The sequence below is a fragment of the Chrysemys picta genome, chromosome 3 (genome assembly GCF_011386835.1).
Source record: "Chrysemys picta bellii isolate R12L10 chromosome 3, ASM1138683v2, whole genome shotgun sequence".
Classification (NCBI taxonomy): Eukaryota; Metazoa; Chordata; order Testudines; family Emydidae; genus Chrysemys; species Chrysemys picta.
This window is the reverse complement of record NC_088793.1, coordinates 193,037,491-193,049,600: the sequence shown is the minus strand read 5'-3', so window position 1 is coordinate 193,049,600 and position 12,110 is coordinate 193,037,491. Positions and strand designations below refer to the sequence as shown.

Below are 12,110 nucleotides of genomic sequence, written 5' to 3'. Positions count from 1 at the left end.
AGTCCTGTGCCATTTCTACTGGATCCTTGTCTTTTACAAATGAGATTTTTCTTGCGATCATGTACATAGGTATCACAACAGCAAACAAACAGAAATTCAGTACGCCAAACATCAAGTCACCCCCTTATTCACAACAATTTTCAGTTTCAGAGGCTAGAGCTCCTGGTCCTGATGCAGCCATATTAATGAACCTGCATGGGGAAGCTTACACAAAAACACGTCTGTCTCCAACTATAGCCATTAGTCCTTAAACATCTGATACATTAAAAATGTTAGATGATTGATAAATGTGGCATACACACAGTTTTGAAACCTACAAATCAGCAATTCACTCAATACTTTTAATGCATGTAAAATGTATTTTTTTCATTCGGCTTCATTTTGGTGAATGCAGAAATGTATCTTTTATTTCAATAAGAAATCTTCACTTTAGTACATATATTACAACATAACAGGCTACTCTGTAAGAATATTTTGCAGATACACTAAGGCTATTTCAGTAATTCAGCACAAGCTAATTCACAAAAAATAAAAGAGGATATATGCCATGAACACATTCACAATTTAACCATTTTCCCCTGCCAGGTAAATAAATCAGAAAAATTATGCTCCTAAGTTATATATAAACATTGTACAACATGCACAATTCAATGCGCCTTCCTTCTCTCCCCAACCCCTCACATCAATTACTGCCCATGACGAGGGGGCACCCACCTAGACAAGTTGTTTCCAAGGCAGCATCTATTTTCCTCTCAGAATTTTATGAAAGGATGAAGATTAAAAGATTGATATTACTTATGAAAAACTGACATATTAAGCATAAACGAAAACATGTGTGTTCCCTAGAAGAAGTCACACAGTATTTACTTACAGATTATGTACAGAATTAAAAAGAACCAGAGGAGGAAAGGGGAGGCAGAAAAAAAGGAAATGTAAAAATGAAATCATAGGTATCAAGAGAATACATATACCTGCTGGGAGATGCCATTTCTTCTACATTTTATACCCAGGGTGCTCTGTCTTACCATTATTACCACTATAAACCTTCTGATAAAATGGATCGTCTTTTGCTGACCTGAGTACCAGCTGGCTGCCTGAAAAGTGGCTTCCCCCCATGTATGATTCAGTCTCCTTGACAAATATACTGCATTGTACTAGATGAGTCATCAGAGGGTTATTCTGCATATTATTGGCCTGTTGTATCATTACTCATATTCAACATCCTGCTTCTCAGAATTGAGGCATGCTGAACTGACTGAAGATCTCTGCCTCCTTGCCACCCCAGTTCAATGGTATGGTGGTGGTGTTTTTTTTTTATTTTTTTTTTAAATTCTGTAGCTATCATTAATTAGTAATTCAGCAATTTCATAATAGCTCACGAACACACTGCTAAAATCAGTCAGAAATTACACAGAATCCTCAGAATCGTATCAGTGAATTGTTCCAAATTACAAACAGGTTCAAAGTTGAAAGCAGGTATACTCTCTTTAGGGCCTCCAGATTGCACTTTGTGCCAGCTGTTTATGCTGAATAATGTTCATATTGTATCATGTTAATCCTAAAAGTTCAAACTACTTGACACTTCTGTAAGCAGCAATCTGCACCTATCAATGGGCTTGTCTATGATACAATTCATAATAGTGTTTTAGTACGCGTTCACTAACGTGATTACAAATTGCAGTGTAAACAAGGTCAATATATTTCCAAGTACCACATGTAGTTAAATGATAAAAGAAACTGGAATTAGCATAATGTTAACATTGAAGTTCTCAAGTCAGGAAATTCCCAAAAGTTTCTACCACAATGTTGGCCACATATCACATGTAGCATTTCTTATTCCTGTTTTTCTTATTAAATGTAAAATGGAATGTATTATTACTTAGGTTAGTCTCTATTATAGAATATACAGTACATGTAACTTTTAAAGTCACACTAAAAGAAAGCCCTTAAGCACGTTTAATTTTAAGCATGAAATCAATGAGACTTAAGTACATGCTTAAAATTAAAAACATGTTTGAGGTTTTGGTGAATTGGGGCTTTTGTGCTTACTCACCCTTAAAGTTAAACACATTCTTTGGATTTAAATTTCCCCATTTTGTTTCTGAAAACAAAAATGCTTCTACAGAACTGCCTTAGCATTTTTTTCCCTGCCATGTTTAACACTTGTGAAAATTCCAACTCTAAAAATATTTATAACTTTAAAATTGTGACCTGATTTATGAATGAATTATTTTCCTTGCGGACAGACAAGTCTGAAGATTCCAGCTTCAGCCATTTTTGAGTAAGCCAAGCTCAAAGTGTGTAATCAGAACATAAGGCAAAATTATTTTCCCCTTGATGTTCGCATAACTCAAAAATGGCTGAAATGATATTGCACAAGCTTCCTTTAAGAACCTGGAAGAGTTTAGTCCAAAAGGTGACAAAGTTATGAGAAAATGAAAGGGGTTTAGAACAGAAAAATACATTTTACTTTAAACTACAGCAATCTGTATGCAGGACAAGTGAAAATGCCAGGATGACCCATTTATAACATTGCTTTATTTTGTAGCATACACAGGACTCTAATTATATTCCCAAGCCTTGCTAGAGACTTGGATAGCACAAAATAGGAACAACACATTTTAACTTTGTTGTAACTAGGTCAACTGACAACTGTGTTGTACCCTATCCCGAATTCTTCTGTTTGTAGTGTAGAAAGGCCCTTCAATTTGATGGATAATTGTTTTCACTCAAAAAGGGGGACAATTAAGGTATGACCTCAGGAAAGATCAACAGTGACATGGCATATCTCGATATGCGAATATTTACAACTTCCTTATATACAACCAGATGGTGGCCTGTCCTGCATATCTGTGCAGGGGTGTAAGTTGCTGCTTTACTTCCCTGTTCTGGCTTCCCAGGTCAACGGGGGTGGGGGAAGAAGCAGGCTCTGCAGAACCACTATCTCCATTCCTGGAAAGGTGGCTCTGGCCCACCAATGCACTGGGCAGTGCAGCTGCACCAGGGGGATGTACCTTGAATCAACTATAGAGCTGTCACAGTGTATGTCCCGTCCCTCCTTGGAGTCAGGGGAGATCTGGAAGACTGAATGATAGTCTCCTTACAGGGCTGCTCCTGAAAGACACACTGAATATTGGCTAAACTTACTTTCTGCTTAAGAATTGTTTCAAAGAAACTGAATTCTAATATCAGATCCATTAATCTGAGGATCAGAGAAACTTAAGGGGGAAAGCCAAAAGAGTCAAACAAAAACTAGGTAATTTTGCTGCACCATCTGGTTTCCAAAGCTTCTTCTAAAGCAGAGATAAAATACAGAATATTATGTAGCCTGTAATGGAATATCAGCCTAGCTTGTCACTCTTTCAAATACCCTCCAGGTTTGAAGATATACTACCCAAACTTCAATTCCCAGTTTGGCAACAGTGCTACAATCCTTAAAAAAAACAACCCACCAGTGTTTGAGATTAAACACATGTATTCCCACTTGTTTTGTGCTACATTGACTATCCTCTAACATTTTAGTATGCTTCCTGACGTGGACTGCAGTGTGACTGTTCTGATATATAGACATTTTTTCTAATGTGGAGTGGAACACATTACTGCTGCATAGTTTTGCTACTAGAAGACTAAAGTAAACATTGCAATTGCACAGCCAACAAGGCCCTACATCTGTGTTCCACTGCCTATATGCCCACAACAAGCACAGTTCAAAGAGCTGAGGCAGTGGTCTGGGAAAAAGAAGACTATTTTCCCTGTGGCTATTGGAGTAATTACAATTAAGGAGAAGGAAGTAAACCACTTAAATAAAAAAAAAAAGTTTTTTTTTTAACGGGACTAAAATTTAACATCAAAACATTAACAATGGGCTACTTGTCCAGTGGTGCTGTTTTATCTGTGTCTAAGATTTTTTTTTTAAAAAGTGCACCTTAAGAGAGGAATAGTAAACACCTTTAAAGTCTTCACTTTGAACATTTTCTATCCAGAATTTAATGGGTGCCTATTACTTCTATACACCCTTCCTTGCCCACAAAGATTTCCAGTCTAGCCTTTGTCCAAGTCACATTGTACTGAAAAGATGTGATCAGAGCAACGATGGGAAGAGAATGCTCTAGCCGTACACCCTTAAGAATCATGTCAAATTTTACAGTGTGCTTGTCTCAAAAATAGTTGAAAGTCTACTTATTTGTAGTCAGGTAGTGTTGAAAACACCTCAGCCAACAGCAGGATCCCACTATGCTACACATATAATTTGCTGGTGAAAAAAAGCAAGATTATAAAAATGCGTAGATCTAATATAACGAGGTAATTCTCTCAGGGTTCTTCTTTTACAACCACGTTATTCCAAAGTAATATCCCTAAATATATTAGGCAACTAGGCTTCACAGCATAGACAAAGCATTTCATAAGAGACAAACGGTCTATAAACATCAGGCATGAACATTTTTTTTTAAAACATGGTTTTGATTCTGTCCACAGAGTCAGGGCCAGACAATGTTTATAACACACAGTCAGTTCCCCATCTAAGTTAAACATCATTACATAAGCATTTCATTGCGCAGATGGGTCCTAACGCCTTGCAGTATAACTAGAAGCTGTTATAGGGAAGTTAAAGATTTATTTTTTGTACCCACCATTGGACCAAGAAAAAGGTATCAAGGATTCCTTCCCTCTCCTTCCTGCAAGAATACCTCAAGCAGCGGTGGCCTCTTCCTGTTCTCCACTCCCTGACATATGACCAGCAGCGAGTGCTTTCAAACTTAATTTTTTAATATTTTTATAATAAAGTACTTGGACAACAACAGCAGGGCTGAAACTACCCTATCACTAACCTCCCACTCACAGTCAGAGCACTTTATGCTCCTCCCACCACCTTGCCGCTCAACACAAGAGGAATTCCAGACAGCAGCAGCAGCACAGCAATCTAGTCATCATGGGAAGCAGAGGGGGTGGTGTGGTATTCTAACAATGGAAGTGTTTCCTTTTATTCCTAAAGCTATAAAGGGCTATAGTTTTTTATCCCCGGACACTTACAGAATGCTCACAATGTTATAATTCTTGTACATTCTGAAATTCAGGTGTTTTAGAATGCCAACAAACCAAACCGGTTGCTCTTCCAAACTGAAAATTAGCTGTGATTTCCTGCAAGCAAACCTGGGGGATGTTAGAAGACCACACCACCCCCTCCTGCCACTTGCCAATGGTGAGAAAACACATGGTCATGCAGCAGGTTATATCTGTTTAACAGATCTGAAAGGTACGTGTGTTTGGGGGGGAAAGAGGAGGAAAAAGGGAGACTGATTTCTACTATCTCAGAAATTTTCCCCCAAAGACTGGGAGCTCCTGAACACTGTAACTCTAAAGGTGTAAACAAAATACCCACACGGAAAGACCAGCAATACTAGGATGAGACAACCAGATGAGCAAAGTCAAAGTAAACTGGGTATTCGATAAACTTGAGAGAGTTTGGACAACAGCCCTTGAGGATCGTAGGGTGAAATCCTGACCTTAATGAAGTTAATGGTAAAAATTCCCATTGACTTCAACTGTGTTAAGATCTCACATCTTGTCTCCTACTTGTCAGGATTCTGAAAGAAGCTAAAGGCCATTGCACTTTTTAAAACCATCTTTTGAGTGCCTGAGGCTCTGAACAATTTCACATTAGAAATCAAATGGGCTCTTCAGTACAATGGTACAAACTGAGGCCAATGATGTTTCTGGTGAAGTAAAACACTTAACTCAGAGCTTAGAGTACTACTAATTATTAGGAAACAAGTTTCTCCCCTTTAAGGAAGTAAAAGAGAAACTGCCTGAGAACGTCTGGATTTCCCTGTATTTTATTATTTTCAGAGTTTAATGTTTCTCTTTTCTACCCTTGAAGTCTCCCCTTAAAAAAGGGCAATCGTGGTTGTTTGGAAATCAGAGCAGTGTGCTCAACTCCAGTTTGACTCTTGACAAATTGTTTCATTTCATGTGAAAATATATTTGGGCTGCTTAAATATGCTACATATGCCAGTATAAAGTCACTACTAAATGGTAACAATAAGTATAAAGGTGACCCCCCCCCCCCATACATCAACAGATGCTGGAGAATGTGTGTACTGAAAGGCAAACAGTGTCATATACAGTGGGCATGTACCAGCATTTCCTGTCCACTTCTAGTCTACGAATTTGGCAACGATTGCAGGGCATTCCTTCAAACACCTGGGTATTGTGTACACTTGACAATTCCATGATCTAGTGTTGATGGACACCCCGTTATTAAATAAAAGGGTCCAGACTACATGACAAGTTGCAGAGGTAATATTCCTTGCAGCTTCTAACTGAAAAATCCACTTGCTTGACAACCATGGCAACAAAACGTATTTGTTTAAAAGTATCCAGCTCAATACTACTGAGGCCAATGGCTCTGAGCATTTTGTGACAGCTACATTTACTTGTTTGCGTATGAGATTTAGGACCCCCCTTCAATTTTGTGCATAATAATTATTGCAGCGATGGATATTTTAAAGCATCCTGTAAGATTTCAACTGGAGGTCAGATGGATTTGTTTTTCTGCTTGTTTTCTTTGAAAAAAAAAAGAAAAGCTAGAGTCTTGCCAGATTCCATGTATTTATTAGCAGTTTCTGAACTGGGTGTTTTAAATCGATAATACCCACCAAACTGAAAACCCTCAGTACCAAGAAAGCACCAGTTTACAGCATATGCTTTTTTCCCCTAACTACACCAATCTTCAGCATTTTTCAGAATATACACAGACAATGACATTTTCTGTGTCCACCCTTTGTCAACATTGTGGTTTCCATTGTGAGACCACCACCAGCGAGGGCAACTGATAAATTTTCTTATGAGGTATTTGCTTGTCAAAAGTGAGATTTTCCCCCTTCCTTCTTAAATTTTTAAAATATACTTAACTCAAAGAATGGCAGGAGGGTGGGGATTACCTACCTTCTGACTTGTCACCCCATTCACCCAAAAAGAATAGTTGCTAGGATTGTGACTAGAGAGCGTGTCTGAATTTTGCTGACAGTTTCACAAAATGTTGAACATTTTCATTTTGCTCATTTTTCCTACCTGAATTTCACTTGCCCTCATTGTGGGTATATCCAAACCACATGTATTTAGCGGATGCTAGTGGAACAACGGATGCTTATCTGGACCCCAAATTGCCAAATTTTGCCCAAATCCAGATTTAGCTGAGAGTTAATTCAGATAATGTTGACATAAAATTCCCCAATGTTTTACAGAAAGAACAAAACAGACTTCTGTGCACGAGCTAAAAATGGGGGCTTCACCCAGTTACACTATGTCTATATTGTCTCTGGAGCTGGAGGAATGACAAAAGAGAAAAACCTACAATTAAAAGGTAGGTGGTTCTACTTTGAAACGGACACACTTTCGGATCAATTTCCCAACAGGAAAATGGATAGAGATACAGCACAAAAATAAATCACACCAGAACTTACACACCAAGTTGAATAAAAATGGTCAGTGCTTCACTGTGCATAATGAACATGCATCAAAGGAACAGATCAGCCTTGTTAAAATGCATGAAGTAAACAAAATCTTTTAAAAAGGCTGATCTAATGGCAATGTGTTCCCCAGGTGCCATGGTGAGGTCACGTACACAGATGGAAGGTCCATGCCCATATTCGAACAGGATGTTTTGGCTCAGAAACAAGACGATTAAGCAAGCACAAACTGCCAAGGGGATTATCCAACGCCCTGTGTCCACTAGAAATGAATTTTCACAGAGTACATATTGTTGGTAATTACGTGGTAATATACATATGCTATCTGTCTTAAAATAATTAATATTCATTTCTCAGAATAATTAACAGGGGGACTGGACATCATAATTCACTTGCCGATACTGTTAACATCCAGCACCAAATCCACATCTCCTTGAATCTAACCAAGTGATGCTTCCAGTATTAAAAGGGGCTGCTTCAGAAGTCACACGTCTAAAATAGAATAATTTTGTTTTGTACATGAGCAGAAGAAAACCACAAAGATTATGTCTTTTTACCTTCAGCTAACACAAGCAACTAATAAAAATATATTCCTTATGTCTGAAGTCCACATCAGATTTCCATGTAAATAGAAAATCTGGAGGTGCTTGGCAGTATTAAAAATTTGGATCTATAAAGGACTGGAGAAAAGGGAAGCCAGACAGGCTCCCTTTTTTATCTGGAGTAAGTTGCCCATTTATCAATGCCAGCATCATGGCAATGCAAACTTTCAAACCCACATTTTCTCCACTGCGAGTGCAGCGTGGAGGAGGAGGTAAGTCATTACAATTGGGATATCGGGGATAGTGGTGTAATTCAGCACATGCCACAGAAACTTAACTTGTTGCCAGGAAAAGTGTAAGTTACTGGAGGCCTAACAGATCAACCCAGCTTTAATGGATTTAACGATTTTAAGAAGTTGGTGCTTAATGCAAGAGTTCAATTCCAAACAGAAAGTCTAGGCAGAAAGCCAGCTACTCATCCCCAAATGGAATTTGCATAACCACATGAACACTTAAGGAATCCTCCCCTTTCTATGGGGGTTCTTAAGTCCAAGCATTCGAAGTTGAGCTTTAGCCCATCTGTTTATTCAGAGGCAGCAACTCTTTCTACTCTCTCAAACTGGCCACTAACCCCTGCTTTTCATTTGCTCAATCACTAGGGCATTTACACTGTTTAGAAAGATGGGAAAGGTGAGCTTCATGCAAGGCTACAGCTGATGCCAATCCTCAGAAAGTCCGGCAGGAAATGTTCTGGGAACTTGTTCACTTATCTCACAGAGATGAAGAATGGCATACTGATCTCTAGCAAAGACTGGAAAGTCACTGTACTTCAGGTTAATTAGCCCATCACACTAAGTTTTAAGTCGTGGACACCCACCCCAATTTCTCTAATATGCTGGGCTGTGGTCCTGGTTTGACAGCATGTTCCACTGTCCAGTAGCCACTGAAGTATAAGGTGTTGTGAAAGACTGGAGAACAATTATAAAAACACCAAATTATGTCCTGTCTACAGTGGAGGTAAAAAACATGCTACCTGAAACAATTTTAAAACCCGGTTGTCTACCACCGTGTTTTCTGTAGAACATACAGGCCCTTCAACAGAACTACATCCCATTAGCCAGCATGTTCTCCTCCTCTATAAAATGGGGAACATTTTTATAGTCCTTGATTACACAGTGATCTAGCTGTTCAACAGTGGAGCTGAGAACTGATTTTCCTGAGAGGAGCACTCTGAAGCCTCCTACTCTTCCCAAAGAAGGTAAGTTCTAAATAATGATTTGTTTCTGTGATCGTTACACTAATCCAAAATTATGACTGGTCCTTAAACCCATCAGTCAAGGCACAGGCAGCCAGTCGACAGTCAAGATTCTCTATCCATCAATTCTGGGTTAGAACACAGAAGCCACATTCACAATTTGGATCATTAAGACTGAATCAAAAGTTTCATAATGGGTCTGTAGTGGATTCTGGAGTTGACCCCCATCCCCTACATAAATATATTTTAGGGGGACTAAAGGACATCTATTCAAAAGTTGAGCTTAGTTTAGCTGGATGGGAAACAAGTTAATAGCATAGTTAAGAGAATGACTGTTCCCATCCCACTGAAGATATTCAAGAAAACAAGGGGTCTGGGTTTAGTACAGTAGTACAAACTGTTGATTAAAAGTTAATACTTTACTTATGTAGGCCCTTCCATCCAACGATTGCAGTCTTTGAGCTGATATTAGATTGAGCAGTATCCCTTCTGCAGAACCAGGCAGTATGTAGACAAAAGGATTCTGGCTGCACTTATTACTGAATATTAAATTTAGCTAAAGTAATGCCTAGCCAAAACTAACACAAAGATGGTGACCTCTAGAATTTGAGGCTACATGCAGATGTCCTAAAGGATGCCATTGACTAAAACCTACAAAAGGCACTTTAACCCCCCAACAATGCTTCATTGAGATTTTTCTAGCAAAAAGCTTTATTACTATGGACAATTTCCTATCATTCAGAGCAAAATTTAAAAAGAACCAATAAAAACTAATTTGCTAAAGACAGATAAACATGTACAGGAAATACTTCTAGGAAGGTCCTGGTCCTCTGAAGATTATTAATCTACAGTACTGGAGACAAAACCATGGCACTGAGGAAATAAGCTAACTATGAAAATAGGAAGAAGTAGAAGTTTATTTTTTTAAATGTTATTTTGAGTGAATATTTGTTTTTGTGACGCTTAAGATATTGGCAAAAGCCTCCCAGCTGCAGGTCCTACTACTCTATACAAGGACAGCTGCAACAAAAGCGCCTTTACAGAAGCCCACCAAAGACCTCTGTTCCTTGCCCAGAAAGGCCATGTTCCAGATCTACAAGCTATTTACTTCACTAGCCAGAGGTATTGCTATTCACCTAGTTTAGAAAACTTTACAAGTCATAATGTTGGCACTGTAGCTAAAGATGCATAGATGATATACAACAAAATAGGGTTCCTTTTCCATTGGCTTTTCCTAAAATAATATGCTGCATTTGTAATCTGATGACAGCTTTCCTCAGGTAAATACTGTATTACAGACTCAGTGTCAGAGCACAAGTTTGGTACTACAACCACAGATTTTACCAGTCATCACAAGTTGTGCAATTAAGATAAAGGTTTCCATTTAAGACAATTATTGCATATGAACAAATGAAGACTTCATGATTAACTCATTCTACACACAGAATCATTTAATTTCACACATTCTTTATTTGAAAGATTAACTTATTTGGTATTGCCTTACTGGTTCACCCAGTAGCCGTTTTAGTTTAGAAAATGTCTCACAATGTGGCAGGGTGCTGCCAGAGAGATGGATTTAAGCTGGCATAACTGGGGATAGTGCTTCCTTAGGCACCAGGGGAAATCAGGGCAACAGGCCATTTTCTGGATGGCACATCACCAAAAGAGTCCTGCGATGGAAAGATTTATAATATTAAAAGAAAGGAATAAAAATCAATTAAAAAGAAAGAAAGCCAAAAAATGGTTAGTCTCCTTCACACAAGGCTAACCTGGTTATATTTGATTGCAAACACTAACATTTTCTTCCTTTTCTGAAGCATATATTTACTGTCTTCTACAAGAATCCAATAGAGACACAGTAAACTATATACAAAATAAATTGTTCTACTAATATTTTGAAACAATTAAACTTGTCCTTATATAGTACATCTGAGGAATAGTGCAGTTCTGGATGACGTCTGGTGCTGTATACCTTTTTGCTGTTTTTAATCACAAACCCCCAAACAACTTAAACCCACATTCATTTTTTCTTTTCCAGTAACTATTTTAAAGTATCAAATGAACCTTCATATAATCTGGGAGCCACAAGAAATCTGAGTCATTCAATTTAAGAATAAACTTAAGGTGAAAACTAAAATAAAGAGGAATGAAGCCCATGAGTAAAACCCTGACAATGGAGGACAGTAAGCACAGAAAAAATTAATCTTACTTTCAAAGAAAACGTTCCCTTCTCTGATACCCAATGTCACCTCCCTGTTTCCTGGAGATAGTGCCATTAATGAATGGCAAAATGATTTATTTTGTGGATAACGGGCACCCCAAGTTTCATGGGTTATAGCGAGGCTCCTAGTGTCTGATGTTAGAGAATAATGAATTCCAGAACATCTTCACCAAAGCAGGAAGTGACCGAGAATTTCAAAGCTGGGGAAGTTCCTAAATACTGTAGGTCAGCTGCAACTTGTCTGTACTGAAAGCATTCAACAGTCTGAATTGGGGCATTCTTCTCTTACTTTGGAAAATAACTCAAATGTGTCTGCTTTGTGGTTTCATCTTTAATACAGTCTATATCTCCAAATTAACTATTTGTTTCCTGCAGTATTCCAGTTGGAGTTGCACTCTAACCAAACTACGAATATAAATTAACAATTGTTTAGTGTACACAACTTAAATAACTGTTTGGTACCCAAACTATAAAGTACCACACCACAGTATTTATATTTTACATACCTCAACTTGTACAAGTTATTGCCGCAATTTAAGATAGATTAAAAATAGCCAAACTGAACACAGAAATAAAGATTTGGCTGTAATATATCTTAAAGGTATGAAAAGTAAATAACTTCA

At 38.1% G+C, this 12,110-nt stretch overlaps 1 protein-coding gene across 2 annotated transcripts in view; it reads right to left on the bottom strand.

Annotated features, from left to right (window-relative positions):
- The window catches only part of SPRED2 (sprouty related EVH1 domain containing 2), a 59,306-nt gene that overhangs the window by 19,558 nt on the left and 27,638 nt on the right, over positions 1–12,110 (bottom strand). The window contains exon 1 of one of the 2 annotated variants that reach the window (XM_065589686.1): positions 972–1,122. The exons of the other annotated variant lie outside the window; for it this stretch is intronic. Coding sequence (XP_065445758.1) covers positions 972–988 — 17 coding nt within the window. The 5' untranslated portion in view covers positions 989–1,122. Of the gene's footprint in view, positions 1–971; positions 1,123–12,110 lie in introns of those variants that run through there. 2 annotated transcript variants of the gene reach the window in all.